The sequence below is a fragment of the Rhinolophus hipposideros genome (assembly GCF_964194185.1).
Source record: "Rhinolophus hipposideros genome assembly, chromosome: 11".
Lineage (NCBI taxonomy): Eukaryota > Metazoa > Chordata > Mammalia > Chiroptera > Rhinolophidae > Rhinolophus > Rhinolophus hipposideros.
Window position 1 is genome coordinate 47,520,736 of NC_138057.1, and position 15,756 is coordinate 47,536,491.

Genomic DNA, 15,756 nt, shown 5'->3' on the forward strand with positions numbered 1-15,756 from the left:
TACAAATATCCAAGGAATAGTGATAGCAACAGAAAGAATTTGAAAATTAGTTGGTCAGAGAGGCACACTAGAAACAGCAAAGAGATTCTGTTAGAGATTCTTAAAAATGAAACAGAATAGAAAAATGCAAAGAGTTAAAAAGACCAGAAAGAGAGAAAAATAATAGCAGATGAAGGAGAACATATGAATAATTGGCATCCCTGACACACTAAGCCAAAGGCTTTTATGAAGACTGACACCAGAACATAAAGAGCAGAGGGAATTGACATATAAATATGTTTTCATAAAATAAAGTCTATATACTAAAAGGGCACATTGAGTTCCAAGAAAAATTTGATACAAATGATCAATCACTAGAAACATCCTGGTGTATTATATTTCAGAGATAAACAGTCCTTTGGGCATTTAGCTTGCTCCTTTACCACCATCACCATCATCACCACCACCACAAAAAAAAAAAATCAACTGTTTACACATAGATTTAAAAAATTACTCTTGTACATGAACAAAAAGGAAAAAAATAAATAAATTACGTAAGGTATTTTAAAATCTTTTTCACATTCTTTCTTTTGTGTGAATCACCTTTTAATGTTTGTGTTTTCTCAATAAACATGGTATGCAGAACACTGGTAATGAGCATTTCTTTAAAGAGCACCCACCGTTGTCTCTGTACTTTTCTCCTGAGACACATTAAGCCTCAGCATCCATTAAGGAAGCAAGTTTGATGCTGATGCTTTCCTGGTCAGTGGATGTATCGACCTCTCAACCAGGACTTACTTATCTTCCTCAAATTGTCCTTCCATGGCTTTTTGACTCAACTGTAGTGCCATTTTCCAGTCCTGTCACTAGGAACATAACCACATTTGCATATGAATAGGTATACAGTTATACCCTATAATAATAGGCTGACTCCTTAAAGGGAGACATAGATATTATGCATCCATGTGGTCTATCATATTATTTCTTCAAAAGAATCACCGTCCCTCCCTGTGACAGGATAATTCATCCCTGGCCATTGACATTAGGCTTGCCATATGGTTAGCTTTGGATAATGGACTATAGACGTGAAAGATGTCACTTCCTAGCAGAAGTTTTAAGGGCCATCATGTGGTCTCCACCTTTCTTTTCCCTCTCTCATAAGACCAACATGCCTCACATAGGGTCTGCTTCTTTAGCCTGTGTCCTGGAAATGAAGATAACATTGAGTATGGCCAAAATTGACCTTCCATAAACATATAATGGGAGTGAAAGATAAACTTGTAAGCCACTAAGATTTTGGGCTTATTTGTTATTGCAGCACAGTTGAACTTAGGCTGACTGGTATAACCCTCTAAGCACATAGGATTTAAAACCTATTTCGGGATAGTCTAGGTGTTCTTCTGCAGGATTCCTGATTTCTCCAGGACTTCCTAAGGGCAGATAATGAGTGGGTGACACTGATGATTGGTCCTCCTCCATGTGAGATTTAAGTTCGGGCTATTTCAGGTGAGCCAGTGTGAATGCAGAGTGATCTCACCCGAAATGTTTAAAACAAGCCACTCTGGACTACTTAGAGACTTGCACTAAGTGAGTGGCTGAGTCATAGTGCAGTTGTTGTGAGCTGTCATTTATACCTGTATTCTGGTTAAATGTTCTGAAATTGTAAGGTTAGAAAACATTTTTGGGACTGGAGACACCTCACTTTGGGACGCCATAATAGTTCTCAATGGGGAAGGGACTGGGGAGGTGGGGGAAGGGGAGGAAGATTCTGCAGATCTCCTGCTTTTCTTCTTTCCCATTAAAGCTGATTCCATGATGGAAGTGTCAGTCTGTGGAGAATAGCCTTTTTTTTTTTTCTCCCCAAAGCAGAAAATTCAGCACCTGTACTTAGAGTTCTGTTGGAGAAGTGGGTGAACTCAAAATGCAGTAGGGATCCAACTGCAGTTCAGTGTTGAGGGACTCAACAATTGGCAGCAGTTCTTCAAAGAATACAGGCTGTGGTTCCCTCCTGGGATGACCTTGCCGGGACCCTGGGCAACAGTTCTAGTGGAAAGTGGAATGAAACAGTTAAGTTGAGCCTTAGAAGACGGACACAGATGAGTAGATGATGACACATGAAAAAACAGCGCAGGGCGGGAACCTGATTTCCTCCCTCACATTCTGGTTAGCGTGGGTTAAGGACGGGGCACCAGAGAATTAGTTTTGACTCTCAAATCCTATTTGGCCTCAAGAGCTTCCCCTATTTCCTCAAGAATAATCAAAGAAATGATTGAATAAATCCTCATAGAACACTTGCGTATTAAGAAGGGCAGATAGGGTAGGGATATTCATTTTGTCAATAGAAACCGTACAGGGTGGGGGAGGGGCTGGCATGACCCCCCCCCATCCTCCATAGCCCATCGCCATGTTGTCAGGACAGCCTGCATTGCTTGATCCCCTTGAAAGAGAGGCAGTATCTAGTAACTAACAGTGGCTACTAGTTAAGGGCATCGGCTCTTCTTGGGTCTTTCTGTCTTGATTGTGTATAAACTCATTTTGCTTTGGCAAGTGACATAGTCTCTCCAAGCCCTGATTTTATCTAATGCTTAGCAAAGGAAGAATACTTAACTTATATAGTGATTGCAAAGTTTAAGTGAGCTAATTCATGCCTAACACACAGGTGGGGGCATATGAAATGCTTGAGCAGCACTGACTAGTATTATGGCTCCTAGTCTTAGTGAAAAAAGTCAAAATGAAAGCTGGTTAGAATTGCCACACACATTCTTATATTTAGATAAAGTAAGAGTCATGAAGTTATAAAAATACGTGGATGGGGTAGTCTTGAATGGATATAAAGAAGTTATAATCAAGAATACAATACCTGCTCAATAGACTCTGGCAACAAGATATTACATTGGTTGTGTTTGTAGGTAAACTGGAGTTGAAGGCATTCTCTAAAATGTGAAGGCAGTTGATGTCTACAGGAGTGCCAGAGAGCATGCCTGAAAGTGGAACAGAGTACCATTGAGTTTATTAATTAACAAAGTCCCTGAAGTCTTTTTCTGTTCTTAGCTCCTCCACCGTGCTCCACACATTTCACTTTATAACATGCTTAACGGCAGCTCTGCCTCTCAGCTTTCTGCAGCAGCATATGCTCCATATGCTGGTTGGAGGCACTGCCCCCCAGAAAGCTTCCATCCTGTGGGTATGGGGAGATAGGTAGGACACAAAGGACTAAATGCAGTACCTGCAATGCAGGCTGTCATGAAGCAGGCTACGGTCCCTGAAATCAGAGCTCTTATTGCCCCGGAGGCAATGTCACGCTTTCTGGAAGGAGCCATGGATGCTGGGAAACATGGAAGCAAGCATGAGAGATTAATGTTGAGACTATTGATTAGAATTCCAAAGTCCCAGCCTCTGAGAAGTGTTCTTGGGCTGGGGTCTCAGGTCAATTGACCTTAAAAAAGTATTTTAGCTGGAAATTCAAGGTTCAAGAACTTAGTGATGAGCTCCACATCTGGAGAAGTTCTCTGGTGTGTGAGGAAGGGAAGAAGTTTGTCCACACAAAGAAACCACTATTCAGTTTCATCCAAAAGGCTCCTGGAATGAGGTGTGGGGGTGTGGCAAGGCAAATAGGTTGCAAGGATGGATTCCAAATATTTGCAACTCATTCACCTACTATGCCCATAGCAGACATGACAATTTAATCACAGCATTTTCCTACTGAACTTCCACTGGACCTCAGAATGCTTCCTCAGGTAGCCATTACAAATCTCCTAGAACTGTCATGCAAAGTGAAACCTACGTCATCCCTGGGTGGAGAAGCACCTGTCCATTTGACCAAATTCTTCCTCAGGTTACCTTGGATATACATAGGAAAACTACCTTGCAGCACAGGGATAAAAAATTGACCCCAAAGGATTTCCTGCTGTTGCAGGGCCTTTTTTTTCCCTGTTATGAATAATGTTAGAGAACAAAACAGAGATTTGAAGCATGTTTACATTACATCTGTTGTTGAACAATATTCTTTTCACTTACTGAGTGAGCCGACCATAATTCCTAGGGAACCGAAATTGGCAAAACCACAGAGAGCATAAGTGGCAATTGTCTCAGAACGCATCTGTAAATAAGCATAAACACACTGATGTATATACGGGGTGACCCAGCTTATAAATCTGACATCCTAATTGAGCTTCCTATTGTGACTATGGAATCAGTATTGAATGTACAATGCATGATGTCCAATACTCGTCGCTTCCTAGACTCTTTTCCAGCTCCCCTTGAAGTTTGAGGGAGGGAACGGGGCTGTATGGATTCAGAGATTCTCTATGTAGGATTTGGGATTGGTAGTCTTGGCCTCCACAAATTGCTATTTTCTGCTTACTGATAACTTCTAACATTAATATGACCTGGACACCTGTTATAATGTGCCAGGCATAGTACTAGCTGCTGAAGATTCAATATTGGTCTCAGAAAATATTCACATTACATTTATTTGACAAAAGGACTTATTCAGAATGTATAGAGAACTGTCACAACTCAGTAGTAAGAAGACAAGCACCCAATAAAAGATGGACAAAAAGATTTCACAAAAGACATGTAAATAGCTAATAAGAACGTGAGAAGATGTTTGACATCATTAGTCCTCAGGGAAATATAAATTAAAACAATGGGATACCACTACACATATACTAAAATGGCTAAATAAAAGATGGACAATATTAAATGTTAGCGAGGATGTGGAAGAGTTGGAACTCTTGTATATTATTGGTGGGAATGTAAACTGACATAGACTGTTTGTAAAATACAAACACACTTTGGCAGTTTCTTATCAAGTTAACATACACTGCCTATATGACCCAGCAACCCCACTCGTAGGAATTTTCCAAAGAGAAGTAGAAACATATGCCCATAAGAAAACTGTACATGAATATTTATCATAGTTTTATTCATAATAGCCCCAAACTGGAAATAGTGCAAATGTCCTTTGACAGCAAATGGATAAACAAATTGTGATATCCATAAAATAGAATACTACTCTGCAATAAAAATAACTAATATATGCAGCAACATGAATGCTAAGTGAATCCATTTATATGACATTCTAGAATAAGGAAAAGTAATCTACAGTGAAAGAAAGATGATTGGCTCTCTGGGACTGGGGACGAGGGGAGTTGACTGCAATCGGACATGAGGGAAACTTTTTACGTGTGATGGAAAGGTTCAATATCTTGATGGTGGTCATGGTGACACTTTTGTCAAAGCTCATGTATACCAAGAATGGGCCTTTTTATATAAAATTATACTTCAGTAAAGAGGATATAATTTAAAAGGAATTATACTACATAGTAAAACGGAAGCTCACAGATATCACAGGAGATATTCCTTTCGGTCTGGCTGTGGTGTATGCTTGCCTTTCTTTGTTCCTCAGCTCTGACCATCCGGATATTAGGTGGCCGCTTACAAATGGGAGAATTAATAATCCTTCACACAGGGCAGTGAGAAGATGGAAGGTGAATTTTTAAAACCATAATCATGGTCCTCCCCAGCTCTATTCTGATTGTTCAGAGGTGCTGCTCAGGCCAGATAATTCTTTCTCGGGTTGAGGAACTGACAAAGGCTCTTTGTTGTTCACTGAAGGCATATCCAACCTGGTAAAGGCACCCACACAATTGAGACAATGATTTTCTGTTCCAAAATCCTGACAAATTTTTGATTTGGTTCAAAGAACAAACCAGGCCAGTGCTACCTTCGAAGTAGTGGTGACTGTTTTGTTTTTTTTTCTTTCACTGACTGGATTTTTTTAAAGCTTACATTCAAGAATTAAGTGGTCATGGTAAGTTTTGTTGATTATAAGACCCCTGTTCTTTTTCATGGTTTCTGAGAACCCTTTTGTTGATTTTCAGTGTGCATATAGCAGGCAGGAAAAAATATTTCAAGTATTTGAGCAGTCCACTCTTTCTGAAATAGCTCATTCTCATCCCCTGCTCTCTCTGGTGCTTTTCATTTAGTTCAATTGGCTTCAAATCAGGCGAGCCTATTAAGAGACCATGGGAAGGGAGATGGCACAAAGCACTTGAGATTCCTCTCTCTCCTTTCTGGGGAGCTGTGGGGAAGGGATATGCAGATGTGGCCACGTAGAGTTTTATAATTAGAGGAAAAGAAGGCTGAAATGATACCACTTTGCCTTTTCTCATAAATGTGCAAGATTACATGATGGAAAGAGCTGCACTGCACTATGAAATAAATAATAATGCATCCTACAATTCTCCCTGCATATGAGCCAAGATGTCATATGTACAAGGACAATCATTGTAGTACTACCTCCAACAGCAAAAGATTGGTAACAGTGTTTGTGAACAACAAGGGACTGGTTAAAATAAATTATGGTGTGCTCATCCAATAGAATACTACCGTGTTTCCCCAAAAATGAGACCTAGCCAGACCATCAGCTCGAATGCATCTTTTGGAGCAAAAATGAACATAAGACCTAGTCTTATTTTACTATAGGACCGAATCAATATAATATAATTAATATAATATAATATAATATAATATAATATAATATAATATAATATAATATAATATCGGGTTTTATATTAATTTTTGCTCCAAAAGATGCATTAGAGCTGATGGTCCAGCTCGGTCTTATTCTCGGGGAAACAGGGTATGTCACAGACACTGATCTAGAAAGGCATCTGAGATATGTCATTAAGTGCAAAGAACAGGTTAGAACAGTGAGCATATGGTAAAGGGAAAGGGGCTGAGGGGCAGAGAAATAGGAGGATGAGTCACTTTCCCCTCTGCATCTTTTTGTACCTTTTGATTCTGTATCATGGTATGTATTACATGTCAACAAATAGGGTATTATCGTTAAGGAAGAGAATATGATGGAGCAATAAAAACCTCATTCTGGGTATGTGGGTGTTACATAAATGTTCTGATATCTTGGATGGAGGTCAGCAATGGGCATAATTCAATAGATTACATTGGGGTTTTGCCTCATGCACCCAGATCTTATACTTCCGTTACTTGGTACATTTCCTAGAGGATGGTTGGGACACCCCTACCACTTCTTGGTTGGTAAACAAGAAATTGCAGGGACTCATTTTGTTGACGGGAAATAAGACATCTGGAAAAATAAAAATGCATTTCCCATCATGACTCAACACTAGCAGAAGCTGTTGAGCTTATGTGTCCAAATGTCCTCTGTGTGCCTGTCTCTGGAGTTGGGCTCATCCCCAACCCAAATCATCTCTACTGTTCTTGTCTTTATCCTCTTAATAACATGTTCACAAATCTGCTTAGCACTGCCACAACTGGGAGCGTGCTTTGCTCATTAACAAAAGCAATTTCTCCTGGCAGCTGGCAGCTGGGGATGGAAAACATTTCAGTTCATCTAGCCTACTGTTTACTTTTGGCAGGGAAGTAAGCTGGTTAGTGGTGATATCCAAACAGTGAGGACATTGGGCCAACTTCCATTGTCTGGTCAGTTGAAGAATGAACATTTGAAAAACAGGAGACCTACAGAGCCACTATTCATATCAGATGTGTGGGTCGAACTGCCTTGACTGTAAAATACAAATCAATACTCTCCTGGAATCTCTTAATATGTGGGAGGGAATTTGCATGCTTGGCCTTTGGGAGGCTGGGAAAGACTGTGGTGGTGTTCAGAGGTGGGCAGTCGCTATGTGAACCTTGGGCAGCATGTTTTTCTTCCCCTTTCTTTTTAAAGCCAAACGTATGCCTAGGATATTAATTCCAAGTGGATTGTTTCAATAAATAACGGTGGTGGTCAGAAACATTTACTATTTCCCTGAGTTTTCATGTGTGACAGTTTTGTTCTTCAGGAAAGTAAAAGTTGGATACTCAGCTGCAAATATGACCTACGTAATGGCTTCACCTGGGTTCTCTTATCCCATCCAAGGCCAATAAGACACGAGCGTCTCCTTGCAGCTTACTGACCTGAAGCCCTGACATAGTTACAGGATGCTGTTTCAAAGGTTCAGACCACAGACTCTGAGCTTCTTCTCTCTCTCATCCACTTGGAGAGTAGCAACTGTGTCTCACTATTGGTGTAGGATGTCCGGTACTATGTTGCATTTAGGTGGTTTCTCACAGATCATAGAATTCTTTACGCTGGAAGAAAGAGGCCTTCATGGTCATTAGACTATGAGCCCCATTAGGGCAGAGGCCTTATCATTTGTTCAGTGCTGTGGCCTTAGTACCTAAGTCAGCTGCACGCAGAAGGTATTCAATAAATATTTGTTGATTGATTGATTCCAGTCCCAGCTCATAAGACTCTGGGCTTGGATCCATAGTGCTGAAAAGCAAGTGATTGCAGTGGTGAGGATTAGTTGTGTTTCTCTCTACATACATGTGCACACACATGCACACTGATTAATTCAACATAACTGAAAACTGTGAGGTGCTATATACATGATGAGCTCCAAGAGACCAGGGATTGTTGGTCTGTTTTCTTCTCTTGTGTTTCCCGAGAGTCTTGCATGGTATCTGACACAGAGAGGCATCAGTAACTATCTGATGAAAGGACCAGGTCTGACAATTAAGTTCGCGAACTCATCCCAGAAAAAGTGCTACATACCTCGTTGCTGAATATCACTATGGTCACCTTCGAAGTACTGCCCTTGGGAAGCTATGCACCAATGCCAGTGCCTAGTCCACCCTTCCAAGCAATTTTGGAATTTTTTCTGGAATGGCCATCAGAGCTGTCATCGTATTACCCTTGATGTCCTGAGTGTCATCAAAATGTCTTCCTTTCAATATTTCCTTTATCTTTGGGTAAAGAAAGAAGTCATTGGGGGCCAGATCAGGTGAGTAGGGAGGGTGTTCCAATACAGTTATTTGTTTACTGGCTAAAAACTCCCTTATAGACAGTGCCGTGTGAGCTGGTGCATTGTTGTGATGCAGGAGCCATAAATTGTTGGCGAAAAGTTCAGGTCATCTAACTTTCTCACGCAGCCTTTTTAGCACTTCCAAATAGTAAACTTTGTTAAATACCCAGTTGGTACAAATTCATAATGAATAATCTCTCTGATACCAAAAAAAGTTAGCAACATTGGTGCAACAAATTCGCGAGCTTAATTGTCAGACTTCATATATATGTGATGAAAAAGTGTACTGAAAATCACTATATTTACTCACCGACATATACTGCTGCACACCATTCACAAATTTGGGTCCAGCTTCTTTCCTTAAATTGATCAATTTTGAGAGGTGTTCATAAGCCACAAATTCATTGAAGAATGTCTTATATCCTATGAGTTTGGCAACCATAAAACTGTCTTGCCAATCCACACCCATCATGAAGGAAAGGGGCATGAAGATGTAGGAGCATATTAGCTACAAAAAACAAAAATAGACACTTTATTAGAGTAGTGATTAGCTTCTGCTTCTCCCCCCCACCCCCCTGTGGCAAGACTGTTCTTGCCCTTTGTGTGTCTCCTTTAGGCATAGAAATCCTTTCACACATCCTTGCTCATCTTTATCCACTGGGACTCAAGGTTGGAATTGGATCATTTGAAGTAATCTGGATTCTTGGGTGGGATCAGGAGAGAATGACTGAACGTTGCGGGGAGGAGGGTGACAGGAACAGAGAGGGGGTGGGGAGGTGGGGAATACACAATAAATGTGTATATTGGGTAAGAGTGCACTATAGGCAGTTAGGGAAGGCTGTTCACAAACCTTTTATATTTAAACAAAGATAGGCAGAAACAAAATGGAGGAGAAACATGGTAGAATTATACCTCAAAACTCAGCTGTGGGTAGTCAAACATGTTTCCAAACCAGGACAGGGCTGAGTTCACAAAAGACAGCAGGGCTAGGAAGGCAATCATATTCACAGCGATGCTGGCCACCAGGGAGATGGATGAGGAGGCTCCCTGAGTTGCGGCTTCTAGGAGATTCCTTGAATCACTTTATGATAAAATAGTAATCCCAGAATTACTGAGGAGTTGTTGGTGGATGGACATCACAGGTATGGAAGTGGCCTTATCAGAGCTCACTCAGGTGGAGAGACCAACTCTCAGGCTCAAGCCTGAGCCAAAATATTCACCTGAATTCCATGCAATCATGATGGCATTTATAATCGTTGAGTGTAGATGATGGATGTCTAACTGTTCTACAACTCTTTTATATGGGGTCATTTATAATTAAAAAACTGGGAAAAGATAAACATATTACAGGTTTTAAAAATGATATTTAATTAAAAGTAGCTACCAGAGAATATTTATGAAATGTTTGTGGTAAAAGAACTAACAATTCAAGGCCTGAATACCCATCACCTCATTTAAGATATGGAATGTCACTGTCACCTTTGAGTTCCACCCTCCTGCCCCTTCAGCACTTTCTCAATCTCATTCTCTCTAATCTCAGAGGTACCTGGCTCCCTTAAAATTTGCTTATCATTCCCTTTCTTTTCAATTTTCCTACTTGTCTGTATCCCTAAATAATATGCTGTGTAGGTTTACACATTTGCTAAAATTATAAATGGAATCACACGTATTCCATATATTCTTTGGCTACTTGTTTTTCACTTCATGGTTATGACTTTATCTATATACAAACAAGGAATGAATCTCAAAAACGTGTTAGTTGATTAATTTTATTTCATGTAATACTTTTGAACATCCTAAATCCCTTAGTCTTTTCCACTCTTTTTTTTCTTTTGCACAGGGCCAAAGAAAATGAACTGATGAGGAGTTAAGGATTAACCTTATATCATACTGTCTCTTCCCTGTTATGTAAGAAAATTCTAGAAATGGTTATCCTATGGCTTTCCAATAGTCTTAAACCAAAGCTCAATGAACATATGCCATATTTAAAGTGAAATATCTACATCGAACAGTTAAGGAAATGTATTGACCTTCAGGGATTTAGAAAGGTTGTCCTCAAGTGTTGAATCAAGATTTTTTGGGTGAAGTATAGTCACTGGGAAATTAAATTCAGTTTACTGCCATGATTCACTGTGCTCTCTGGTTATCAACTTTGTGCTGTATTTTGTATTTGGATGCCTCCCCCCGCCCCCCACTCTGGCTTGTGCAGTCATTAACTAGGTGAACATGTTCCACTTACCCATTTTCCATTTTCATGGCACTCTTAAGGGTTATTTTAGGTGTTTCTGTCTCAGGCCAAAAGAGTTTAGCAACAGCCAGTGATGCGGGCGCTGACATAACTGAAGCAGTTAACAAGTGGGTGGACGAAACCTGCAATTTCAGGACAAAAAAGGCCAACTTAGGTACAGTTTTTCTGTTGTGCTCAGAATAAATGACACAAAAGCCTTATAAAGGAAAAGATGGGCAGGAATTGATTTTATGCCAGACAACAATGTTTCTTTGGAAGCTTGGAAAGCTCAAGTAGCCAACTCAGCATCACTTTGAGAGTCAGAGGGAGAAGGCAGGAATTTGTGTTAATCATCTCCAGGAGAAGCACAAAACTAAAATCAGATCATTTCAGAAAATAATTAATCCTGTGCTGTAGGAACTTTCAAAGAAAACTCTCTGTTGTCCTTGTGAATGTTCAAATATTCCCTAAAGCCCATATTTCATTACATCATCAATTAGGTAGGGGATATCTGGGGGTGCAGACATAGATACACCCCTTTCCATCTTCCTTTAGTTTTCCTGAAATGCTTTGTTTCTTTACATAATATTCATTTATCCAGAGTCCCTTTAGTCTGTAAATTATTTCTGTGTTCCTCATTGCTGGTCTACTTAAGCTCTTTTCCCTTTCCTCTCCACAGGAGATTGCAGATTTCTGGATTCTCATCCCTGTATTTTCAGAATTCCAGAATCAGCACCTCTCCCTTCTCCTATTGGGAGATCTGGTCAAATTGCTATTCCTGAAGTCTCCTTGTCCCTTTATTCTTCCGTCTTCCCACTGATTGGCTCTTTGAGTCCTCCCTGAAGTCGTGGAATGAAACTCGCCTATCTTGTAAGAGTCCCTAACTACGTAGGTCACACAACTGTTATTCTATCTCTCCACTGGGGGTTGTATCTATGTGTGGCTTGTAAGCTCTGTGCTTGGGCACATGCACCAGTTATCATAACGTTCTCCAGCCCCCTGCCACAGGTCACCAGCTCTCAAAGTAGGTTGTTCGTTGGAATCTGGGGACTTAAAAAAAAAACAACTATAGATGCCTGGGTCTTATCCCAAGAAATTCTGGTTTAATTACTCTGGGGTATGGGCCCGGCAGTGGGACTTCTAAATGCTCCTGGGTGATTCTAATGTGCAGTAAGGTTTGAGACCACTGCTCTAGGCCTGGGGTCAGAAAGCATTTTCTGTACAGGGCCAGGGAATAAGTATTTTTGACTTTTGGGGCCACAACTATCCAAGTCTGTAGCATAAAGTCTGCCATAGAGAAATGAATGGAAGTAGCTGGTTTCCAAAAAAAACTTTGATTATTAAAAAAAAAAAAAAGGGAGTGACTTAGATTTGGCCCATGGGCCATAGTTTGCTGGCCTCTGGACTAGATTGCCTTTACTGATATAATAGTTTCATTTATTTATTTTTAGACAATTAAAATTTTCAGCCTAAGTAACCTCATAATACGATTTCGTTTTGTTATGGTTGCATATAATTCACCTTTAGGTGTCACAGATATGAAAATGAAGCCCTAAAGCTCCTTGGGGTCACTCCATTCAAATGCCAAAGAAACCGTGACCAACTATACAGCACAAAGGACACTCTTTTGTCCTCCTTCTCTAGCAGCAATGGGAAAGAAAAAAGAAATAACAATAGCAAAAGACAAAAGAGGGTGTATTTTCCATAAATTAATCCCGAAACTTTCTTACCCCAAAAGAAATGTATGCACCTAAGACACTTCCAGCAATGGTAGCAAACCCAGCAGCCATAATTGCATGGAGTTCGGACCTGGTGATGTATGGTAAATACGGTCGGACCAGCAGTGGAGACTCTGACTGGAAAAAAAGAGCAACTGGATTAAACGTTCCCTTTTAAATCTGGGGAGTTTATGCCAATTTCTCAAATTTCCATTCTCTAAAAGCAGTATTTCTAAGAGCGGACACCATAGACATGCAAATTCTCAGACTTACTGAAGCAGAAAAGACCTCCAGGTGGTTCTGATGCATGCTCAAGTTTAAGAACCCACACTGGAGATATCTGGGTCATTTGAACTCCAGGACAGTGTGCTTACAGTATAGAGTCATGTGTAAAGTTGGAACAAATCACAAGGCCAGTTCACGTAAGGCCCCCACCTCGCCTAGGATTTGATTCTGATGTCTGTGTACACTTCTGTAAGGTGGGAACATCAGTGGTCAAGTAACTCCACCCAGTGGCCTGCCTGGCCTTTTGAATTGTGTTTCCCAAGCCTCTGTGACTTCCCATCTTCCAGCTTTATTCGACAGACCCTAAACCTCTTTGCTGACACCACAGGGAACTAGAGAGACAAGTATGTATACAGAGGGTGCCCCAAAAATATATACACATTTTAAGATAACGTCTCTTAAAAAGCATATACATTTTTTTGGCCCCCCCAATATATATAAAAATACCAGCAATACAAGGACAGGGGCCCACGGGCCCTTTTCTCATTGAGAATCAGAGACCCTTCTCTTCTGCTTGGGAGGAAAGAACTTGGAGAGGGTATAGTTGTAAGGGCTTGAGTCCCATTAAAGAGGGCAGGCCGCCTGTAGTGTGGGGCTCTCCATAAGTAATAGCTGTACTTTTAGCATATTAAGTATCAAATGGAGCACCATAGAAGCATGTGTGCAATTTTACAATTTTCCCCTCATTATTTCTAATTGTTCTACAAGATTGAATGTGTTGAGCTTCAATTTATGGACTAAATAAAACTCAGTACATGAGCCCTCTTACCCCGCAGGTAGGAGTAATCAACTCAAGATGGTGCCCTAATTAGTCCTGAGAGACTTTATGACTATAATTATTATAATTGCAACTCCTAGGGAAGGAAGTATGGGCCCTGCTGCAAAGACTGTGCTTCAGGCTAGCAAGCTGGGCTTCCCAATAAGAAGGCTCAGCCTGCCTGGAGCAGCTGTAAGCCTAGGATCTGGGGCCATGTGTTTTTCTGGGTGACTTGATTTTTGCTTCAAATCCAATTTCCTTGGACAGTCATGCTAGCAAGCATTCACACTTGGTTTCCATGGTGTGTGATGCCATTCTGCCTGAAGCTACATATCCTGAGTGTGAGAATGATCATTGCCATTTCTTACTTAGCTACCCCTTAGGAATGCTGCTGTTTTAAGGGATAGAGGTGTCTTTTTTTATTTTTTTGCTTAAATGGACATTAGGCAAAAGAATATTTATCCATGATTTATCCACGTGCTAGATCAGAGAAGTGAAAATGCTTTTTGTTCATCAGCGTTTTTCTTCAGGCTCAGCAAAGAAGAGACTGTTGGCCAGTTCTGCCAAGTGAAAATGAGCTCAAGTATGTATGCAGCTGTATGGTTGTTGGTCAAAAGCCTTTCCTGGTCTCTTTCATTACTACGAGCATTATACTACCGAGTGTGAGACTGCCTGTGCATGTCTGCAGCTCCAAGATAAACGGTGAACTCCATTTGAGTGCATGAGCTGTTAGCCTCTGAAGGGGAGCCAGAGACCTTAACAGTTCAATTAAGTCAGAAAAGATTTGTTGAGAATCTATACATGAGAAGCCCAGTGCTTTGATAAAATGATTCAATCTTTCTTCCTCTCCATAATTTTCAAGAACTCAAATCCCACATTAATGCACCAAGACTCTTGGTGTCTCTCTCTCTCTCTCTCTCTCTCTCACATCTGGATGTTGTCAATACTAAGTATTCTGTGCTTTTGCCACCCTTCCCTTACACTGAAAGAAATAACAGTCATTTTTTTATTCCACTTTCTGGGAAGAGTATTCACTTCAGCAGGTGTTTTGCTTTTCTTTGCTTTATTTTTTTTGATATTACAACTTACCTGTCCAATGAATATATTGCCAGCAGCAACTACAGACTCAATAGGAGATGATCCCATAGTAACTAGCATTAGCCATCCAACCTAAATGGGAAAAGCCAATGAAGAACTATTTGTATACACAAAACTTCAAAGTAGGGATAAAGATCTTTAAACTGGAGGAAAATGCTGCAGACTTCAACAATTGTTGGCAGGCAGTGATGGTGCTACATGTGAGTATATCATGTCTAGGCCATAGAGCAGACTGATCAAATCCTCCTTGAGTGGTAAAGTCTGAGTCATTGTATATACTTTGAACCTTATACAAATGAATTTCTGTTGAAATATTGTAAACAGTCATGCAGGCCATACTGCATTCCAGGCACTTTTTAAGCCCTTGATTCTAGTAATGAGTTTAATCCTCATAATAACCCTTGGAGGGAGGTCCTATAATTATGCCCATTTTATAGAAGAGGAAATCAAGGCATAAAACAGTTTAGTTGTTTTGTCAAAGATTACCCAACTAATAAGTAGTGGAGTGTAGTTGAGGTTTGGCCTTTCTAGTTAATTCAAATGAACATACTTTATAGTCCCACTTTTGTACTGTTACTTCCAACCAGAGACGGTGGGGTTACCCCAGGATGAGGACTTTCTGTTGCATTTTCTCTCCTTTCTTTATGCTTAGACATGAGCACAGTAATTCTGAATGTTTAAATAGACAATCAGAAAATGATGAGCCCTGGCATTCTTGCTGAAATTCTGAATTTGTTGACTGGTGTTCTGTCTCTCTCTCTCTCTCTCTCTCTCTCTCTCTCTCTCTCTCTCTCTCTCTCTCTCTCTCTCTCTCTCTCTCTCAGAGATCAAAGGAGGGCCTTGTCTGTGCCCAGGCCC

The 15,756-nt window shown here is 40.4% G+C and overlaps 1 protein-coding gene across 1 annotated transcript in view; it reads right to left on the reverse strand.

The window, feature by feature from the left end:
* Positions 1–351: 351 nt before the first annotated feature.
* SLC28A3 (solute carrier family 28 member 3) overlaps positions 352–15,756 on the reverse strand; it is a gene marked incomplete at its 5' end in the record, with an annotated part of 55,873 nt that continues 40,468 nt past the window's right edge. The window contains 9 exons of the mRNA XM_081066445.1: positions 352–2,022; positions 2,840–2,960; positions 3,206–3,304; positions 3,997–4,078; positions 9,124–9,321; positions 9,726–9,894; positions 11,053–11,183; positions 12,771–12,896; positions 14,890–14,970. Coding sequence (XP_080922571.1) covers positions 1,896–2,022; positions 2,840–2,960; positions 3,206–3,304; positions 3,997–4,078; positions 9,124–9,321; positions 9,726–9,894; positions 11,053–11,183; positions 12,771–12,896; positions 14,890–14,970 — 1,134 coding nt within the window. The 3' untranslated portion in view covers positions 352–1,895. The remainder of the gene's footprint in view (positions 2,023–2,839; positions 2,961–3,205; positions 3,305–3,996; positions 4,079–9,123; positions 9,322–9,725; positions 9,895–11,052; positions 11,184–12,770; positions 12,897–14,889; positions 14,971–15,756) is intronic.